The following is a 22523-nucleotide window of genomic DNA, read 5'->3' on the forward strand; positions in this document are numbered from 1 at the left end:
TTATGTATTTTTGTTTTTGTTTTTTTTCTGGAAATGGATGGTGAACTTCCAGGAACTGGAGTGCTACCTTCCTTTTTCGTCCTTTTATGGATTCTTCAGGTCATTGTCATACCGATTGTCAACTGTCACGGCACTGTTGGGAGTGTCGCTTAGCATGGAAAGGCGCTTATAATGAAGCCTGAGGTCTTTCTTGGTTCTAACCAGTCTCAGCTGGTCTGGTTACAAAGGGAACTTTTTTTAATCTCAGGTGTCCTGTTTCTTAAAGATAAGCAGAGTTAAGGCAGGGTAGAAATTCAGCTATGTGAAGTAGGCAAAATCTCATCAAGGTTTGGGTGCGACACCTTGTTCAGTGTTTTTGTTTCTTTTCTTTTTTGAGACATAGTTTTAATCTTTTCACCCAGGCTGGAATTCAATGGCACGATCTTGACTCACTGCAACCTCCGCCTCCCGGGTTCAAGCGATTCTCCTGCCTCAGCCTCCCGAGTAGCTAGGATTTCATGCATACACCACCAACACCTGGCTAATATATTTTTTTTTTTTTTTGAGACGGAGTTTCGCTCTTGTTACCCAGGCTGGAGTGCAATGGCGCGATCTCGGTTCACCACAACCTCCGCCTCCTGGGTTCAGGCAATTCTCCTGCCTCAGCCTCCTGAGTAGCTGGGATTACAGGCACACGCCACCATGCCCAGCTAATTTTTTGTATTTTTAGTAGGGATGGGGTTTCACCATGTTGACCAGGATGGTCTCGATCTCTTGACCTCGTGATCCACCCGCCTCGGCCTCCCAAAGTGCTGGAATTACAGGCGTGAGCCACCGCATCTGGCCTAATTTTGTATTTTTAGTAGAGACAGGGTTTCTCCATGTTGATCAGACTGGTCTTGAACTCCCAACCTCAGATGATCCACCTGCCTTGGCCTCCCAAAGTGCTGGGATTACAGGCGTGAATCACCACGCCCAGACTTCAATGTTTTCTTATGTACAGGCAGAGGCAAGGGATAGGATCAATGAACTTTTCTTTTCTTTTTTGAATTGTGAATTATCTTACTTCCTGCATTCACAGGTCCTACATGAAAAACCAGGCTCAGAGAAGTAGTTAGTTACTTGCCCAGGTTCACCCATCAAGTAAATGGTAGAGCTGACATACAAATTCTTAGTTTGAGCTCTAAACACTTGATAGTTATTATTGGGATCTGCAGATGATCTTAGACAGATAAGCCACTCATTCTTAAGGATAAGGGCATAGGAATCATTGACTGACTTTTTTCAAGCTAGACTCACCTTTACCTGCCTCTATGATTATGACCATTCCTCCCATCCCCCAGTTAAGAAATACCTTCTTTTTTTTTTTTTTTTTGAAATAGAGTCTTGCTCTGTCACCTAGGCTAGAGGGCAGTGGCGCGATCTTGGCTCACTGCAACCTCTGCCAACTGGATTTAAGCAATTCTTCTCTGTCAGCCCCCTGAGTAGCTGGGATTATAGGCATGTACCACCAGGCCCAGCTAATTTTTGTATTTTTAGTAGAGATGCGGTTTCACCATGTTGACCTGGCTAGTCTCGAACTCCTGACTTCAAGTAATTTGCCCGCCTCGGTCTCCCAAAGTGCTAGGATTACAGGCGTGAACCTCCACACCTGGCCAAGAAATACCCATCTAAGGCATTGAACAGAAGGGAAAACTAGAGCCGGGAATGGTTCAGTTGACTAAAATTCATCTCTTCTGGTTCAAACTCAGTGTTTTATTCCTCTCAACTACACTGCTTTCTAAAAGGAGTCCTTTGTCTGGGAGTGGTGGCATGTGCCTGTGGTCCCACCTACTCAGGAGGCTGAGGTGCGAGGATCGCTTGAATCCAGGAGGTTGAGGTTGCAGTGAGCTATAATTGCACCACTGTATTCCAGCCTGGGTGATAGAGCAAGACCCTGTCTTAAAAAATAATAAAATAAAAGGTGTCCTGAGCAGCTGCTGAAGTGAGAGTGTTCCCAGATCTGAGACTTTAAGACCTTGGATGAGACTGAGTGTATATAAGAGTCAGCAGACAAGTTGTATATGAGAACTTCCTTTTGATAGATAGGTTTAAAAAATAATAATAAAAAAAGAATTAGCAGACAAGTTGCATATCAGAACTTCCTTTTGACAGATAGGTGTAAAAAAATTAAAGAAAAAACATGAGAGTTAGCAGACAAGTAAGGACAGCTACTCTGGCTCAGAACAACCTTCATCTACAGGACGCAGCTGAAACTCAGCTCCAGCCACAATTAGCCATGCCAGAATGTGGGCCCACTGTAGCCAGATACATTTCAAAAGAAGTCAACATCCAGATTTTCGAGTAAACCCTTTTAATTTTTAAATGTTCACTATAAATTCAAACATTTAAAATCACCATGTGGATACAACAAAACACATTTGTGGACTTCATGCAGCTGGTAGGTGACTCCTGGTCTAGGCTTACTCTGTCCCCACTACAGCAGTCCCCACTTACTTGTGATTTGCATTCATCAGTTTCACTTACCACAGACGGCTACAGTCTGAAAATATTAATGGAAAATTTTCAGAAATAAACAGTTCATAGATTTTACGTTGCACTTTCTTCTGAGTAGCGGGATGAAATCTCGCACCATCCCATTCCACCTTTTGTCTGGTGTGTTCCCACTATTCCCACAGTGTAGACCAAGATGCTACCTACCCCTTGGTCACTTAGTAGGCGTCTTAGTTGTCAGATAGATACACTATCGTGGTATGGCCGTCGTGATTGTGTTCAGGTAACCCTTATTTTACTTAATAATGGCTCCAAAGTGCAAAAGTGGTGATGTTGGCAATTTGGATCTGTCAAAGAAAAGCCAAATACATGCCAAAGAGAAGTTGTTAGTCTCTTATGCTTAATTTATAAATTAAACTTTATCATAGGAACGTATGTATAGGAGAAGACGTAGCATATATAGTGTTTGTGTATTAGTTTGTTTTCATGCTGCTGATAAAGACATGCTCAAGACTGGGCAATTTACAAAAGAAAGAGGTTTAATGGACTTACAGTTTCCTGTGGCTGGGAAGGCCTCACAGTCATGGCTGAAGGTGAAAATCATATCTCACCTGGCAGCAGACAAGAGAAGAGAGCGTGTACAGAGAAACTCTTCTTTTAAAACCATCTCTCACCTGGCAGCAGACAAGAGAAGAGAGCGTGTACAGAGAAACTCTTCTTTTAAAACCATCAGCTCTCCTGAGACTTATTCACTACCACAAGAACAGCACAGGAAAGACCTGCCCCTGTGATTCAGTTACCTCCCACCAGGTCTCTCCCACAACACGTGGGAATTCAAGAGGAGATTTGGGTGGGGACACAGCCAAACCATATCAGTTTGTGTTAGTTTGTTTTCACACTGCTATAAAGAAATGCCAGAGATTGAGTAATTTATAAAGGAAATAGGTTTAGTTGACTCACAGTTCTGCATGGCTGGGAGGCCTAAGAAAACTTACAATCATGGCAGAAGGCCAAAGGAAGCAAGCATCTTCTTCACAAGGTGGCAGGAGAGAAAGCAGAGGAGACTGCCATTTGTGAAACCATCAGATCCCATGAGACTTCACTCACTATCATGAGAAGAGCATGGGGGAAACCGCCCCCATTATCCAATCACCTCCCACCACATTCCTCCCTTGACACCTGGGGATTACAATTCAGATTACAATTCAAGATGAGATTTGAGTAACCATATCAGGATTCAATACTATCCACAGTTTCTTTTCTTTTTTTTTTTTACTATCCACAGTTTCAAGCATCCACTGGGGGTCTTGGAATGTGCCCCCTGTGGGTAAGGGGAGACTACTGGATTGCTCTCAGAGGCTCTGGAATGAAGAACTTCACTCAATCCCAGGATGAAGGTATAGGGAGGTGTCTGAACCATTCAGAAGGCAGCAAGAATATAAGGTAAAAGACGGTAGGGAGTAATTGCAGGGAAAATCAAATGTAAATGTCTAACAATAGCTGATTGGTTAAATAAACTTTGAGACATCCATCTTTTACAGACTACAATACAGTTTTCAAAATGGAATAGACTAATGATATTTAGTGATCACAAAATATGTAATACCTAAAATTAAAAAACTCATAAAACAATAAGGTGTAAACTCTTTTAAAAAAAACTTTCTTTTTAAAATTTCAGTTACAGAAAACTTCTAAGATATAATATATACTCTTAACCCAGATTCCCCAAATGGTAGCATTTTAACACATTTGATGTACCATTTTCTCTTTATATATGCATATGTATATATTAAAATGTATAATATACATATACATATATCTAGCTATAATATACAAAAAGTTCTGCTGGGATTTTTATTTGGATTGTATTAAATTTATAGATCACTTTAGGGGAATTGGCATCTTAACAATATTAAATCTTCCAATCCATGAATATGGTATGCCTATTTAGTTCTTCATTTCCTTCTTGCGTGTTTTGTCCCTTTTAGCATACAGATTCTGCACATACTTTGGTATATTTATACCCATTTCATTTTTTGAGCTATTTAAAGTAATGTCTTTATAAAAACAGGCATAAGTGATATGTAATAAACAGCATGTATTTTTCCTTTTTCTTAAAAAACCCAAATGTTTTTCCATAAAACTGCACATATTTAAAGTATATGATTTGATAGCTTTTGGCGTATGTGTATATATACATAAAACCATTATCAGAATCAAGATAAAGAGCATATCTACTACTCTCAAATTTTTTTTATGTCCCTTTGAACTGTCTCCCTCCCAACCTCTCCTTGCCCCTGTATCCCAGAAAACTGATTCATTTGCACTTTTAAAAAGATTTAAGTAGTTTTTTTTTTTAAAGATGGGGTTTCACCATGTTGGTCAGGCTGGTCTTGAACTCCCGACCTCAGGTAATCCGCCCGCCTAGGCCTCCAAAGTGCTTAGATTACAGGCATGAGCCACTGCACCCAGCCAACATGTTTTTTTTTTAATTTCTTTTTTTTTTTTTTTTTTTTTGAGACAAAGTCTTGGTCTGTTACCAGGGCTGGAGTGCAGTGGCATGATCCTGGCTTACAATAACCTCTACCTCCCAGGTTCAAGTGATTCTCGTGCCTCAGCCTCCCGAATAGCTGGGATTATAGGCATGGGTCACCATGCTCAGCTAATGCAGCATGTAGTCTTTCACTCAGCATAATATATTGAAATTTGTCAATATACATACAATAACATGGATAAATTTTAATCTTTAATTTTAAATTGTTTAAATTTTTAATCTTTAAATTTTTTTGATGAGTAGTATGCCATCATATTCATTGACAATCTTTGTCTATTACAAGTAAAGTAGCTATGAACGTTCATGTACAATAAGAAATATGCTTTTATTTTTCTTGGGTAGATACCTAGGAGTGAAATTATTAGATCATATGGTAAGTGTGTGTTTACCTTCTATTTTTTTAAGAGAAAGGGTCTTGTTGTGTCACCCAGCATAGAGTAGAGTGGCATGGTCATAGCTTATTGCAGTCTCAACCTCTTGGGCTCAAGTGTTCCTCCTGCCTCAGCCTCCCAAGTAGCTAGGATTTCAGACATGTGCCACCATACTCAGCTAATTTTTAAATTTTTTGTAGAGATGGGGATTTTCTGCATTTCCCAGGCCCAGGCTGGTCTCCATCACCTGGCATCAAATGATCATCCTGCCTTGGCCTTTCCATGTGCTAGGATTATAGGCATGAGCCACCAGGCCCAGCCATGTTTAATATTTAAAAGAACTGCCAAACTGATTCCCAAAGTAGTTGTATCATTTCACTTTATTTTTATTTTTGGAGACGGAGTCTCGCTTTGTCACCGAGGCTGGAGTACAGTGGCATGATCTCGGCTCACTGCAACCTCCACCTCCTGGGTTCAAGCAATTCTCCTGCCTCAGGCTCCCAAGCTGCTGTGCATGCCACCACATCGGCTAATTTTTTGTATTTTTAGTAGAGACAGGGTTTCACCATGTTGGCCAGGCTGGTCTCAAACTCCTGACCTTGTCATCCACTGGCCTCGGCCTCCCAAAGTGCTGGGATTACAGGCATGAGCCACCGCACCCAACTGCCACGTATCAGTCTTTTTAATACTTGACATTCTGGTAGATGTGGTTTTAATCTACATTTTACCAGTGACTAATAATATTGAACATGTTTTTTATACACTTATTTATCATCAATATATCTTCTTTGTTGGGGTGTCCAAGTCTTTTGTCTATCTTTAATTGGTTTGTTGCTTTTCTTATTACTGAGTTTCAAGAGTTCTTTGTTTATCCTGGTGTCTTCGTCTTCTCAGATTGCAATAACAACACACCATAGACTACGTGGCTTAAATAACAGAAATGTGTTTCTCACAGCTCTGGAGACTGGGAAGTCCAAGATCAATGTGCCAGCTGACTTGGTTTCTGGTGAGGACTCTCTTTCTGGCTTGCAGATGGCCAGCCACCTTCTCATAGTGTCCTCACATGGTGGACAGAGAGTTCTGGTGTCTCTTCCTTTTTTCATAAGGACAGCAACTAGAGTTAGAGCTCCACCTTTATGACCTCATTTAACCTTTATCACCTCCTCAGAGGTTTTATCTCCAAATACAGTCATACTGGGTGTTAGGACTTCAACATATGAGTTTTAGGGGAGACACAAACATGCAGTCTACAACACCTGGATACAAATCATTTATCAAATATATGTTTTACAAATATCTTCCCAGTCTGTGGCTTGCCTTTTCATTATCTTAATAGTCTTTGGAAAGCAGAAGTTCTTGATTCTAAGTCCAATTTATCAATGTTTTATTTTATGAATCATGCCATTGGTCTTATATTTTAAAAACCTTTGCCTGGTGAAAACTCACAAAGTTTTTTAAAAATGTTTTCTTCAGTTTGATAGTTTGATTGGGTGGGTGTAGTGGCTCACCCCTGTAATCCCAGCACTTTGGAGGGGGAAAAAAAGTTTGATAGTCTGATATTTTACATTTAGAGCTATGATCCATTTTGAGTTTGTCGTTGTTGGTTTTGAGACAGAGTCTCGCTCTGTGGCCCAGGCTGGAGTGCAGTGGTGTGATCTTGGCTCACTGCAACTTCTGCCTCCCAGATTCAAGTAATTCTCCTGTCTCAGCCTTTGAAGTAGCTGGGATTACAGGCGCCCACTACCACGCTTGGCTAATTTTTATACTTTTAGTAGAGATGGAGTTTCATCATGTTGGCCAGGCTATTCTCAAACTCCTGACCTCAGGTGATCCACCCACCTAGGCTTCCCAAAGTGCTGGGATTACAGGCATAAGCTACCGCACCAGGCAAAAGTTTTATCTTTTTGCATGTGAATACCCAGTCACTCCAGTACCATTTATTGAAAATATTATCTTTTCCTACTGAAATGCCTTGCAACTTTGTAAAAAATCAATTGACTATGCATGTGTACATCTATCTGTGGACTCTTCATTCTATTCTGTTGATCTAATTTTCTATCTGGACACCAATACCACATTGTCTTTATTAATATAGCTTTATAATAAGTCTTAAAAGTTAGGTAGTGGAAATTTTCCAACCTTCTCCTTTTCCTCCTCTTCCTCCTTCTCCTTCTTCTTTTTTGAGATGGAGTTTCACTCTTGTTGCCCGGGCTGCAGTGCAATAGTGAGATCTCGACTCACTGCAACCTCCACCTCCCAGGTTCAAGTGATTCTCCTGCCTCACCCTCCTGAGTAGCTGGGACTGCAGGTGCATATCACCATAACTGGCTAAGTTTTAAGTTTTTTTTAGAGAGGGGTTCCCATTATGTTGTCCAGTCTGGTCTTGAGCCCCTGGGCTCAAGCAGTCATCTTGCTTTGGCCTCCAAAAGTGCTGCGATTACAGGCATGAGCCACCACGCCCAGCCCATTTATGTTTTAGAGACAGGGTCTCACTCTGTCACCCAGGCTGGAGTGCAGTGGCGTGATCACAACTCACTGCAGCCTTAACCTCCTGGGCTCAAGCAATCTTCCCACCTGGACCTCCTGGGCTCAAGCAATCCTTCCGCCTCAGCCTTCCAAGTAGCTGGGACTATAGGTATGCACCACCAGGCCTGGCTAATTTTATTTTTATTTTTTGATGCGAAAGTCTTGCTTTGTCACCAGGCTGGAGTGCAGTGGCGCATCTCAGCTCACTGCAACCTCCGCCTCCTGGATTGAAGCTATTCCTCTGCCTCAGCCTCCTGAGTAGCTGGGACTACAGGCGCACACCACCATGCCCGGCTAATTTTTTTGTATTTTAGTAGAGATGGGGTTTCGCCATATTGACCAGGATGGTCTCAAACTCCTGACCTCGTGATCTGCCCACCCTGTCCTCCCAAAGTGCCAGGATTATAGGTGTGAGCCACCTTGCTTGGCCGCCTGGCTAATATTTTTCATTTTTGTAGTGATGGAGTCTCTCTATGTTGCCCAGGCTGGTCTCTTAACTTCTCAGCTCAAGTGATCCTCCAGCCTCAGCCTCCCAAAGTGCTGGGATTATAGGCATGAGCCACTGTGCCCAGACTTAACATTTACTTTTGCTCACAGGTCTACAGGTTGGCTAGGTTTCTTCTGCTCTGAGCTGGACTGGGCTTGGCAGATGAGAGAGGGACTGATGAATGTGTGTGTAGCAAGCTCAGGGGTCCACTGGGGGTGGGGGCTCTGCTTGACTCCATGGGCCTCTCATCCTCCAGCATGCTGGTCCTGGTGTGTGCTCATGGCTGAGGCAGGAGTCCAGGAGAGAAAGTGGACTCCATGAACAGCTTCACTTCTCCTGCACCCTGTTGACAAAAGCCAGTCACAAGGCCAGCTCAGATTCTAGGAGTGGGGAAATAGACTCCACTTCTTGGTGGGGGAAGGTACAGAGTCGCATTTCCAAGGGCATGGATGTGAAGAGGGTTGGGGTCATTTTTTTTTTGAGACAGTTTCACTCGTCACCCAGGCTGGAGTGCAATAGTGTCATCTCAACTCTGCAACCTTCGCCTCCCAGGTTCAAGCAATTCTCCTGCCTCAGCCTCCTAAGTAGCTGGGATTACAGGTGCCCGATGGCACACCTGGCTAATTTTTTTTTTGTGTGTGTATTTTTAGTAGAGACGGGTTTCACCATGTTGGCTAGGCTGTTCTCGAACTCCTGACCTCAGGTGATCCACCCATCTTGCTCTCCCAGTGTTCCTGGCCAGAGGCCTCTTTTTTTTTTTTTTCAAATCAGTCTAACACTGGAGCACCTTTCTGCTTTGGAAGTAAAACGGTCCAGGCTGTTAGACACAGACATCCCTCTCTTGGCTTCCTTCAAATTACTGAAAACAAGCCCTGCCCCTCCCCCACCCAAACAACCAACCAAAGACTGGCCAGCCCATGCTGTAGTCCCAGAACTTTCGAGGCCAAGGTGGGAGGATTGCTTGAGCCTAGGAGGTCCAGGCTGCAGTGAGCTGTGATCGCACCACTGTGCTCCAGCCTGGGTGACAGAGTGAGAGCCTGTCCTCCTAAAAAATAAAAATGAAAAAAAGTGCTTGTCTGATGTGCTGATGAAAAATAAAAGCAGATCCTTGTGGAATGGTCCTGCCCCTCACTCCAGGGCCATATCTGCTGTGCTTGCTGTCTGGGCTCTAGTTCTGCCCAGGCACCATCAGCTCTTTGAACAAGCCAGGCTTTCCCCACCATGCCTCCAGCTAACTCTTCCTTTACCTGGGTAACTCCTTTGTCTTGCTATTTTTTATTTTAATGTGTGTGTGTGTTTTTTTTTTTTTTTTTTTTCTTTTGAGATAGTTTCGCTCTTGTTGCCCAGGCTGGAGTTCAGTGGCTCAATCTTGGCTCACTGCAACCTCCGCCTCCCGGCTTCAAGTGATATTCCTGCCTCAGCCTCCTGAGTAGCTGGGATTACAGGCATGTGCCACCACACCTGGCTAATTTTGTATTTTTAGTAGAGATGGGGTTTCTCCATGTTGGTCAGGCTGGTCTCGAATTCCTGACCTCAGGTGATCCGCTCACTTCAGCCTCCCAAAGTGCTGGGATTACAGGTGCAAGCCACCGTGCCCGGCCTTTGTCTCTTTTTTAATTCTACAAACATTTATTGAGCACCTACTGCATGCCAGGTCTTATTCTGGGAGCTGGGGATACAGCAGTAAACAAGACAGGCAAGGCCCCATCCTTGAGGAGCTCACAGCTTCACATTCCTTTTCAAAGTGGTTAAGCCCCCAGGATGCTGCAGCCTCATGGGTTGAGTCTGAATCCCAGCTCTGCCACTTAACTAGCTGTGGGCAAACGTTTAGCACCTAAACTCTCAGCTGGGCACAGTGGCTCACCCATGTAATCCCAGCACTTTGAGAGGCTGAGGTGAGTGGATCACTTGAGGCCAGGAGTTGGAGACCAGCCTGTACAACATAGTGAAACCCCGTCTCTATTGAAAATACAAACATTAGCTGGGCATAGTGGTGGGTGCCTGTAATCTCAGCTACTTGGGAGGATGAGGTAGGAGAATCTCTTGAACCAGGAAGGCTGAGGTTGCAGTGAGCTGAGATGGGGCCACTGCACTCTAGCCTGGGCCACAGAGTGAGACTGTCTCAAAAGTACATTCTCCGTGGTGCTCGCCATCATTCTCCAGATCTCAGTTGTCCCCATTTCTAGGAAGCCCTTTCTGATTGCCGCAGGGTGACTGCACCTATTCTGGAATCCCACAGCTTTTGAGCTTCCTCATCCCGGCCCTCAACACTCTGGGCTGTAGCTCTTTGGTAATGGGTATGTGTCTCCCACTGGACAGGGAGCCTGGTGAGGGCAGGGACCAGGGTTTTCCTGATCCCTGCTCTGTCCCCAAATTCACCCAGCAGAGAAGTGTGCACGCAGCAGGCACTCAGTACACATATACTGAAGACCCGAGTGTCACCGACAGCTGCGGGGAACTGGGGCAATCTGTGTGTTTCTCAGCCCAGCGTCGGCGGTTAAGGGGGCAGGAATTACTCGCCGAGGTCTGGAGGTCACGTGCCCTGCGAGCCTTGGAACCCGGAGGCTGGGTGGAACTCGGTGTAATAGAGCCCCCTGTGGTCGTGCCCCGTCTCAGAACCCGGTGCGGAAGACTCTCTCCCCGCCCAAGGAGGGGAGGCGGGCGGGACTCCCCCACCGGGCGTGCCCGGGTCCCCCTGGGATCCATGAATAACCAGGCGCGGACCCCCGCCCCCTCCTCGGCCCGGACCTCAACGTCGGTCCTAGCTTCTACCCCGACTCGGACACAGACTCCAGTCCGGACTCCGACAGCGGTCCGGACTCGGACCCCCATCCGGACCCTGACTCCACTCCTGACTCTGTCTCTGGCCGGGACTCCCGCTCTGGTCCCGACTCCGGCTCCCGCCCGGACCCCACCTCCGATCCCGACTCTGGTTCGGACGCTGACTCCAGTCCGGCTCCCAGCACCCGCCCGGATCCCAGCTCCGGCGCCGGCCCGGGCCTGGGCCCCAGCTCTGGTCCTGGCCGGGATTCGGGCCACGTTTCCCGTCTTGGACTCCTACCCGGCCTCGGCCCTACCGTGGGATCCGCCCCCGGAACCTGCTCCGGAGCCGCTTGTGTCAGTGTCATCCGAGGAGGACCCTGAGCCGGCACCGAGCCTGAAGCTCGTCCCGTCGGTCTCCGGTGAGACTGGGCCCGCCCCAGGGCCCCTTCCTGCGCGCACCCCGCTGGCCACGAACCCACCCGGGCCCACGCTGGACTTCGCCGCAGACTCGTTGGCCACTGGGCTGGCGGATCCCACCATTCCCTGCGCCCATCCTGGGGACCATCCAGTCGGCCGTCTCCTTACTGAATTCCACCGAAAGCTTCGTCTCCACCAGCGAGAACTTCGCGCTGGACAAGAGGGTCCCTATTCGAGTGACCTACTGGTGAGGACCTCACACCCGCCTCTCCCAACCCCTGGGGACAGGGCCATCGGTGGGGGCTGGGGCTCCGGGACGTGGAGGTCAGGGTTGGGATAGGGCGAGGGGAAGGATTCGGGTAGAGCCCCAGAGTCCCAGGTCCCAGATTGGGAACTCACTCTTGTCTCTCATTCTCTTTGGGGCCGGAGAGCTTCAGGTTCAAATGCCTGCTTTGGATCTGAGCTTCATTCATTCATTCGTTTCTGAGTGCCCTGCGGGCCAACTGCCGGGCTTGTGCTGGGGATGAGGTGCTCAGCAAAGCGACCTGCTTTGCTCTCCAGCAAGACAAACCCAAAGACAGTGCTCATGATGGGGGCTCTGGCTTCCCTTTCCAGCCTCTCTCCTACCCTGGAAACCTCTCTGGTCCCTTGTCTCTCTTTCTCTCTCACTTTGTCTTCTGTCTCTGACCAGGCAGTCAGTCTCTCCCATTCTCTGTCTCCTCATCTCACTCTCTCCGTGTCTGTTTTGTTTTTGTTTCAGACAGGATCTTGCTTTATTGCCCAGGCTGGAGTGCAAGGACGGGGATCATGATGGGAGCCCCCATCATGAGCACTGTCTTTGGGTTTGTCTTACTGGCCAGGCGTGGTGGCTCATGCCTGTAATCCCAGCACTTTGGGAGGCTGAGGCGGGCAGATCACCTGAGGTCGGGAGTTCAAGACCAGCCTGACCAACATGGAGAAACCCTGTCTCTACTAAAAATACAAAATTAGCTGAGTATGGTGGCGCATGCCTGTAATCTCAGGTACTCAGGAGGCTGAGGCAGGAAAATCACTTGAACCCGGGAGGTGGAAGTTGCAGTGAGCCGAGATCATGCCATTGCACTCCAGCCTGGGCAAAAAGGGTGAAACTCTGTCTCAAAAAACAAAAAGAAAAGGAGGAAAAAAAGTGATCTTGTATGTGAGGAGGTGTCAGTACTGTGAACAAAAGGCATTTTGGGGGTTGCAGTTTTAGCTGGGGTGATCAGGAAGGCCTCACTGAGAAGGGGATATATGGGCAAAGCCCCCCAGAAGGAAAGAGAGAAGGAGTCGTGTGGATACTGCAGGGAGAGCATTCAGCTGAGGGAACCGCCAGTGCAAAAGCCCTGAGGCAGGGCATACCTGGGGTGTTGACAGATGAATTAGGGGCTAGGACTGTAATCCCAGCACTTTGGGAGGCTGAGGTGGGTGGATCACTTGATGCCAAGAGAGTTCAAGCCAGCCTGGCTAGCATGGAGAAAACCTGTCTCTACTAAAAATACAAAAAATTAGCTGGGTGTGGTGGTGGACACCTGTAATCCCAGCTACTTGGGAGGCTGAGGCAGGAGAATCACTTGAACCTGGGAGTTGGAGGTTGCAATGGGCCAAGATTGCACCATTGCACTCCAGCCCAGGCAATGGAGTGATACTCCATCTCAAAAAAAAAAAAAAAAAAAATCAAAAATTAGCCCAGTGTGGTGGCCTGTACTGGTAATCCCAGCTACTGAGGAGGCTGAGGTGGGAAAATTGCTGAGAACCAGGAGGTGGAAGGTTGCCGTGAGATGAGATCGCACCACTGCACTCCAGCCTGGGTGACAGAGTGAGACTCTGTCTCAGAAAAAAAAAAAAAAAAAAAAAAAGAGAAAGAAAGTTGAGCTAGGGGTCTCTGGCTGGGACAGGGTGAATGAGTTGGGGGAGAGTGGGAGGAGAGGGGACAGAGGGGTGAGAAGGCAGATCCTGTGGTGGCTTGGAGGCCACAGGAAAGACTGGGTTTTCCCCTGTGTGAGATGGCACTACTTCAGGGTTATGAACAGGGGAGGAACATGGTCTAACTCTGGTGTTCATAGGGCGCCCTGAGCTGGGGACGACACTGATGCGGTGTCCTGCTCTTGGCCTCCAGTGGCCTCTGAAGCTATAGCCTTCGGGTGAGTAGTTTTGGCTTTGGAGGTAGGGGAGCCTGAGGCATGAAGACTGGGAGGAGTCCCTGATTCTTCTACCCTGCGACCCCATGACCCCATCTTTGCCTCTCAGTACATTCTACTGAAAAAGAACCTGGAGCAGCGATTTCCAGATCGCCTACTCTTTGTAAGTGTGTGGCGGTCCTGGGGAAGACAGGGTGGTCAGCAATCCGAGTCTTGGCCTTCCCCTACCCGCACCATTTCCTCCCAGGAGGAGGACAGAGCTGCCCAGGCTACAGGGGATTTTGAAGTGTTTGTAGGTGGGAAACTGGTCCATTCCAAGAAGGTGATTCTGGGTAAGGGGCCGGGACAGGGAGGCGGGGTGGTGCTGAGGTCCTGGGGGTGAAAGACCTGTGTGCTTTCTCCTCTTTTTGCCCAGAGGGGTGATGGCTTTGTGGATGAGGCCAAGCTGCAGAAAATTGTGAACGTTATTGATGAGGAGATCAAGAAAAGGTAGCCAGCAAGGGGTGGAGCTGGAGGTGAGCTGTATAGCTCTCAAGGCTGCAGTGGGAGGGGTGGGGGCCGGGTGGGAGGATGGGGCAGGGCACTGTCTGTCCTGTTCCTAGCTCAGTCAGTCCTCACTGTTAGAATCATGACAAGTCACCTACACTCTTTTCTGAGCCTCAGTTTTCTTATCTGTAAGATGGGCTTGTTGTGATGATTCTATGAGACAACTCATACCAGGTAATAAATAGTATATGGCTCAGAGCAGGGCTCAAGATATTCCAATGGCACGTTTACTTTTTTTTTTTTAAGAGTCAGGGTCTCACTCTGTTGCCCAGGCTGGAGTACAATGGCTCCATCATAGCTCACTGCAGCCTCGACCTTCTGGGCTCAAGAGATTCTCCTGCCTTAGCCTCTTGAGTAGCTGCAACTATAGGTACATGCCAACATGCCTGGTTAAGTTTTAATTTTTTTTTTTTTTTTTTTTTTTTTTTTAGAAACAGGGTCTTGCTATGTTGCCCAGGCTGGAGTACAATGGCTCAATCATAGCTCATTGCAACCTTGAACACCTGGGTTCAAGTGACCCTCCCCCCTCTGCCTCCCAAAGTGTTGGGATTGCAGGTGTAAGCCAGTTTCAACCCATTTTTTGTTGTAAAGAGCTTCTTTTTTTCTTTTTTGACACTGAGTCGCACTCTGTCACCCAGGCTGGAGTGCAGTGATGTGATTTTGGCTCACTGCAACCTCCGCCTCCCAGGTTCAAGCGATTCTCCTGCCTCAGCCTCCCGAGGAGCTGGGATTACAGGCACCCACCACGATGCCCAGCTAATTTTTGTATTTTTAGTAGAGGCAGAGTTTGACTGGGTTGGCCAGGCTGGCCTTGAACTGCTGACCTCAAGTTATCCACCCACCCGGCCAAAGTGCTGGGATTATAGGCGTGAGCCACCTAGCCCTGTTCTTTATCTTTTTTAAACTTTTAGTTGTAAAGCTGTGCTATCCAATAATAGCATGTACCTTGTAAATTTGAAGTTTAATTAATTAAAATTAAGTACATTAAAAATCCAATTCCTGCCTGGGCACGGTGGCTCACGCCTGTAATCCCAGCACTTTGGGAGGCTGAGGTGGGAAGATCATGAGGTCAGGAATTTGAGACCAGCCTGACCAACATGGTAAAACCCCATCTTTACTGAAAATACAAAAATTAGCTGGGCATGGTGGCACGTGCCTATAATCCCAGCTACTCAGGAGGCTGAGGCAGGAGAATCGCTTGAACCCAGGAGATGGAGGTTGCAGTGAGCCGAGATCGCCTCACTACACTCCAGCCTGGGCAACAGAGTGAGACTGTCTCAAAAAAAGAAAAAAAAATCCAATTTCTTACTTGCTCTAGCTACACTTTGAGTGCTCAGTGGCTACCATATTGGATTGGTTTGTACTGTATTTGGTGGCAGATGCCAAACACAGGGCACAAGAGGACAAAAAGTTCTGTTGGTGACATTGTGCTCAGGTATTAAAGTACATGCACAATAATTTATTTACCCTTGGTACTGGACTTTTTTTTTTTTTTTGAGACGGAGTCTGTCACCCAGGCTGGAGTGCAGTGGCACAATCTCAGCTCACTGCAATCTCTGCCTCCCAGATTCAACCGATTCTCCTAACTCAGCCTCCCAAGTAGCTGGGATTACAGGCACACGCCATCACGCCCGGCTAATTTTTGTACTTTTAGTAGAGATGGGTTTTCACCATGTTGTCCAGGCTGGTCTTGAACTCCTGACCTCAAGTGATCCTCCTGCCTCCGACTCCCAAAGTGCTGGGATTACAGGCATAAGCCACAGCACCTGGCCACAGATTGTTAGTATTTTAAAGTATATTCTAGACCTCATGTTGTTTCACCTGTAAACACTTTCACGTGCATCTCTAATAGATAATTTTTTTTCCACCCGAGATGGAGTCTTGCTCTTTCGCCCAGGCTGGATTACAGTGGAGCGATCTCTGCTCACTGCAACCTCCACCCCCTGGGTTTAAGCAATTCTCCTGCCTCAACCGCTGGAGTAGCTGTGATTACAGGTGCTCACCACTGCCCAGCTAAGTTTTGTATTTTTAGTAGAGATGGGGTTTCACCATTTTGGCCAGGCTGAGTCACAAACTCCTGACCTCCTGATCTGCCTGCTTCGGCCTCCCAAAGTGCTGGGATTACAGGCATGAGCCACCGTGCCCGCCAGTAGATAAATTTTAAAACGGAAATGCAAGGACGTTATCACACCTGACAAAAAATTTAAAATGTCTTAATACTATGTAGTACCCACCCGAGTGTCTCAGAAATATCTTTTTACAACTGACTTGTGGAATCAGGATCCAAAGTTCAAACGTTCTAATATCTGTTTTTAAAGAATTATAAGAAGGATTTTTAAAATCCCTACTATATGCCAGGATCTTAGCAGGGTTTTTTTGTTGTTGTTTTTTGTTTTTTTTTTAAGACGGAGTCTCACTGTCGCCCAGGCTAGAGTGCAGTGGCGCAATCTCGGCTCACTGCAAACTCCGCCCCTGGGTTCAAGCAATTCTCCTGCCTCAGCCTTCCAAGTAGCTGGGACTACAGGCGCCTGCCACCACGCCTGGCTAATTTTTGTATTTTTAGTAGAGATGGGGTTTCAACATCTTGGCCAGGCTGGTCTTAACTCCTGACCTCTTGATCCACCCGCCTCGGCCTCCCGAAGTGCTGGGATTACAGGCGTGAGCCACTGCACCGGGCCGGCAGGTTTGTTTTCTAGCAGCCAAGCTGGAGTGAAGGGAAGAGGGAGACAGGGGTGAGGTCTGTTTCTCACACTTGCCGATATGCAGAATATGGTAGTGGTTATGCATATAGTTTCCAGAGCCACAGAGACTAAGGTTCAAATCCTGGATGCACCAGACACACAGCCTAAGCAGGGTGAAGTTGATGTGCGGTAACAGCTTTCCAAAGACTTTTTTCAGTGAGTAACAGCTGTTGTTACTAGAATCAGGACGGTTCTGATTGTAAAAGAAAATCCTGCTCAAACTGGCTTTAGACATAGAAATATGGACACATGGGAAAGTCTAGGGCATAATTTTGTTGGCTTCAGGCATGGCTGGATCCAGGCACCAAAAGGGTGCCTTTGGGAATCTCACCCTTCCTTTAATTTCTGCTTTTTTCCTGGGCTGGCTTTATTCTCAGTCCTGGTAGCATAAATCCTGCAGAAGGTTCTCATTGGCCTAGGTTAGGTCACATGTCTATCCCTGAGCCAGTCACTGGGACCCAAAGATTGTGGTGCTCTCATTGGCCAGTCTTGAGTCATGTGCCCATTCTTGTGGCTTACTCAACACATTTGCTGAGTACCTACAATGTGCTGATACTGTTCTAGGTCTTGGGGCTACAGCAGTGAACAAAACAAATACAAACCCCCGCCCCAGTGAAACGGAAGTTCTATTCTGGGAGACAGACAATGAACAGGATACTTAGGTGAATAGAAGGCATTTGGCCTGGTGTGGTGGCTCACGCTTGTAATCCCAGCACTTTAGAGTTCGAGACCAGTTAAAAATACAAAAATTAGCTGGACATGGTGGCGGGCGCCTGTAATCCCAGCTACTCTGGAGGCTGAAGCAGGAGAATCGCTTGAACCCGGAAGGCGGAGGTTGTGGTGAGCCAAGATCATGCCACTGCACTCCAGCCTGGGTGACAGAGCTAGACTCCGTCTCAAAAAAAAAAAAAAAAAAAGAAGAAGATGGCATTTTAGGAGGTGATACCTGCTAAGGAGAAAAATCAATAGGGGTGGGGAGTCCTGAGAGTTTTTTTTGCAACTCTAAACTGAGTGTGCAGAGAAGACCTCATTGACAAGGTGATATTTGAATACTTGAAATAAGTGAGGGATTGAACCATGTGGATATTCTGGGGAAAAGTATTCCAAATGGTGGTAATAGCAAGTGCAAAGACCCTGGGGTAGGACTGTGTTCAGTGAGTTTGAAAAGTAGCAAGGAGGCAGGGTACAGTGGCTCACACCTGCAATCCCAGCAAGGAGGCAGGGCACAGTGGCTCACACCTGCAATCCCAGCAAGGAGGCAGGGCACAGTGGCTCACACCTGCAATCCCAGCAAGGAGGCAGGGCACAGTGGCTCACACCTGCAATCCCAGCAAGGAGGCAGGGCACAGTGGCTCACACCTGCAATCCCAGCAAGGAGGCAGGGCACAGTGGCTCACATCTGCAATCCCAGCAAGGAGGCAGGGCACAGTGGCTCACATCTGCAATCCCAGCAAGGAGGCAGGGCACAGTGGCTCACACCTGCAATCCCAGCAAGGAGGCAGGGCACAGTGGCTCACACCTGCAATCCTAGCACTTTGGGTGGCTGAAATGGCAGATCGCTTGAGTCCAGGAGTTTGACACCAGCCAGGCCAACATATTGAGACTCTGTGTCTACAAAATAATAATAATAAAAAAATTAGCCAGACACAGTGGCTCATGCCTGTAATCCCAGCACTTTGAAAGCCTGAGTTAGGTGGATTGCTTGAGCCCAGGACTTAAGAGGCTGCCATGAGCTCTGACTGGGCCACTGCACTCCAGCTTGGGTGACAGAGCAAGGCCTTGTCGCTAAAAGAAAAAAAAAAAATGAGGAAGCTAGAGTGGGCATTGTAGTCCATAGAAAATACTAGAACAGTGCCTGAGGCATGGTAAACCCTATATAAACACTGTTATTTTTATGGAGCTCTCATTGTTATTGTTATTTTACATTTTTTTCTCTCTTCTCTCCCATCTCAGGAACCTCAGCGGGATGATGAGAAGAACTGAAATGTTGCTAAGTCAGGTTCTTTTCTGATGGTGGCTGGGGCTGGGGTGAGCTCAGGGAAGGGGAAGAAGAGAATACATACAGAGTCTGCCCCCCGTGTCCCGTCTGTGTCTGCCGTCGCCACACTCACCTCTGAGGCCTGCTGCACTGCTCCCAGCATCTCCGATATTCTGGCCCCAGGGGCGGGAGGGGCGGGGAGCTTGCAATATGAGGCTGGTCCTGTGGCTCCAGTCCTCCGTCTGCCTCAGCTCCTCTTGCTGCTGAGGCTAGTTTGTTTCCTTTGTGGCTTTGTCATTTCCCATGCTCTGGTTCCAGATACATTTTGAAAACTTTCCATCTTACTGGCATTTTCTGGGGTTGTGAAGGAAACAGGGATGGTGGTTAGTCTCAAACCCTTGACACTCCAAACTCATTTGTGCTCCAGGACCCACTTTCTAAACCTGTAAGATCTATGTTCCAGCCTGGGCAACCTAGTGAGACCCCAACTCTACAACAAATAAAAAATTAGCCAAGTGTGGTGGTGTGTGCCTGTGGTCCTAGCTACTTGGGAGGCTGAGGCAGGAGGATGGCTTGAGCCCAGGAGGCTGCAGTGAGCCATGTTCATGCCACTGCACTGCACCCTGGGCAACAGAATGAGACCCTGTTTCAGAAAAAAGAAAAAATTTAACCCATAGGTTTTAGAATCCCACTGTGGTAGGGAGTGTCTCTGTGACCTGGGGCTGGGGGAGAGACATTTTCACATTGAGTGGACATTTATGGGCGCTCTATTCTGCAGCTGGCATGGTGGGGTCAGTGGTCACACGCCAGGAAGTCAAGGGCACAAGCAAGGGGACTCAGACTTTACCAGTTAATTGCTGTGTGACCACAAACAAGGGATGCCACCTCTCTGAGCCTCAATTTCCTCCTCCATAAAATTGACATCATAGCACTATTCAACTCGTGGAATTGTTGTAATAATTATGCCTGGGAAGGATTAGCAGAAGGCTTATCACAGAATTAGTAGGTTTCAGTTAGTAGTAGATTTTAGTTAGAAAACACAAATTCTTTTTTTTTTTGAGATGGAGTTTCCCTCTCGTTACCCAGGCTGGAGTGCAATGGCGCGATCTCAGCTCACCGCAACCTCTGCCTCCTGGGTTCAGGCAATTCTCCTGCCTCAGCCTCCTGAGTAGCTGGGATTACAGGCACGTGCCACCATGCCCAGCTAATTTTTTGTATTTTTAGTAGAGACGGGGTTTCACCATGTTGACCAGGATGGTCTTGATCTCTTGACCTCGTAATCCACCCGCCTCGGCCTTCCAAAGTGCTGGGATTACAGGCGTGAGCTACCGCGCCCGGCCTCAAATTCTTTTTTTTTTTTTAGATGGAGTCTGGCTCTGTCACCCAGGTTGGTGTGCAATAGTGCAATCTTGGCTCACCGCAACCTCTGCTTCCCGGGTTCAAGCGATTCGCCTGCCTTAGCCTCCTGAGTAGCTGAGATTATAGGCACGTGCCACCACACCCAGCTTATTTTTGTATTTTTAATAGATGAGGTTTCACCTTGTTGGACAGGCTGGTCTCAAACGCCTGACCTCAAGTGATCCGCTCACCTAAGCCTTTTAAAGTGCTGAGATTACAGGTGTGAGCCGCCTCGCTGGGTCTGATCTTAACACCTCACAGGATAATATGCTGGCCCTGTACAATGATATGCTGGTAAGGGTCTGTGAGCAGGTTGCCTGATAAGACCGAGTGCTGGAGGGTAGGGGTAAGTCCCAGAACATATATGGGATTTGTCTCAGTGAAATCTGTGTCAAGTGGTATAAAATATGAAAGGATATTTCCTATGTGACATATACTTTCCACCCTCTACAGTTAAGAAAAACACTTAGCAGAGATTTGCTTTTTTTTTGTTTTTTGAGACAGTCTGACTCTGTTGCCCAGGCTGGAGTGCAATGGCACAATCTCAGCTCACTGCAATCTCTGTCTCCTGGGTTCAAGCAATTATCCTGCCTCAGCCTCCTGAGTAGCTGGGATTACAGGTGCAAGCCACTATGCCTGGTTAATTTTTTGTATCTTTAGTAGAGATGGGGTTTTACCGTGTCAGGCCAGGCTGGTCTCGAATTCCTGACCTTGTGATCCGCCTGCCTCGGCCTCCCAAAGTGCTGGGATTATAGGCATGAGCCACCATGCCCAGCCTAAAATATTTTAAAAAATTTTTAACAACAAAAAACAAACAAAAAATATTTTTTTCTATTTATTCTTTTTTCTTTTTTATCCAGTAGCTCATCAGAACCAGGTGGAATAACAAAAAAATATTTTTAATGCAAAATTGAGGTGGTGGGAAGGTAAGGGAACTCCTGGAGTCCAGAAATCTTATGGAAATATAAATCCAGAAGTGGCTGGTGTTGGAGATGGTGCTTGTGAGGAAATCTGCTAATTTTGATGGCGAGAACCTGCATGACTCAAAATGTGAAGGGAAAAGACAGAACCCAAACCCAAGCAGGATAAGATGCCAGAGTGGAGACCATGTGGCTGCTGGAACCTCAGGAGGCAGTACCCTCCAGTGGGTAGGCTGGGGAAAAATGCCCCTCCCACAGAGGTAGGTGGTGGGGGTAATTAGTCTCCACCTTGTTAGTGAGCAAATGATTGAGAGAAAGCCTTCTGTTAATAAGCCTGCACTCGCGCAAATGTGGGACCTAAATTCCTGCCATCTGACAAGTCTGAAATTTCATCTAATGTCTGGTTAGGAATGTTCCCAAGTACATGGCAAGACTAAACAGAAATCAGCTATGAAGATGCTGAACCAATTCTCAAGTAGTTCCCAAAGATCAAGTTCTGAGCAACATGAATTAGCTATTAAAAGGAGCTGGGCATGATGGCTCACACCTGTAATCCCAGCACTTACGGAGGTGGAGGTGGGAGGATGGCTTGAGGCCAGCAGTTCAAGGCTGGCCTGGGCAACACAGGGAGACCCTGTCTCTACAATACAAAAATTAGCCCAGCGTGGTGGCATGCACCTGCAGTCCCAGCTACTCAGAAAACTGAGGCTGGAGGATTACTTGAGCCCAGGAGGTCGAGGCTGCAGTGAGCTGTGGTTGTGCCACTCCACTCCACCCTGGGCGACAGATTGAGACCTTGCTTCAAAGAAAGAAAAAAACTGTTAGCATCAAAGTCATTAAGGTAAACAGTATTAGATATTGTCGGATAGTAGAGAATTTGGTTGGCTTTTGTGTCCAGTTGCTGGGAGGGACTCTTTAAATCCTTGGTATTTCCCAAGTGACAGGGGTGTCACTGTTAACATGGTCGGCCCCTTGGGCCATACTTGATAGTTTAGACTCAAAAGGTGACTAACGGTGCACTTCTCGTTTATGGTAATGAGTCAGAATGATGGCTGTCAGTGCCAGAAGAGCCACTATGAGATTATGAGAAAACTGGACTTTGAGCTGTGGTATCAACTTGACAGTCTGGGATGGGAAGGAAGCTGGAGATTTAGTTCAGTTCCATGACCAATGATCCAGTCAATCACACCTGCA

General features: G+C 47.1%; 1 protein-coding gene across 1 annotated transcript; it reads left to right on the forward strand.

The window, feature by feature from the left end:
- The first annotated feature begins 976 nt into the window (after window positions 1–976).
- Window positions 977–19527, forward strand: SELENOV (selenoprotein V). Its single transcript, XM_064381323.1, is given in 8 exon segments — window positions 977–3915; window positions 10797–11707; window positions 11709–11837; window positions 13725–13749; window positions 13856–13909; window positions 13994–14068; window positions 14162–14261; window positions 18987–19527. Coding segments are annotated over 6 exon segments (954 nt in total). The 5' UTR covers window positions 977–3915; window positions 10797–11114; the 3' UTR covers window positions 14240–14261; window positions 18987–19527.
- Window positions 19528–22523: the final 2996 nt, after the last annotated feature.

The sequence above is a fragment of the Aotus nancymaae genome, unplaced genomic scaffold, assembly GCF_030222135.1.
Source record: "Aotus nancymaae isolate 86718 unplaced genomic scaffold, 86718_ANA_hifiasm-v0.15.2.pri h1tg000028l, whole genome shotgun sequence".
NCBI lineage: Eukaryota > Metazoa > Chordata > Mammalia > Primates > Aotidae > Aotus > Aotus nancymaae.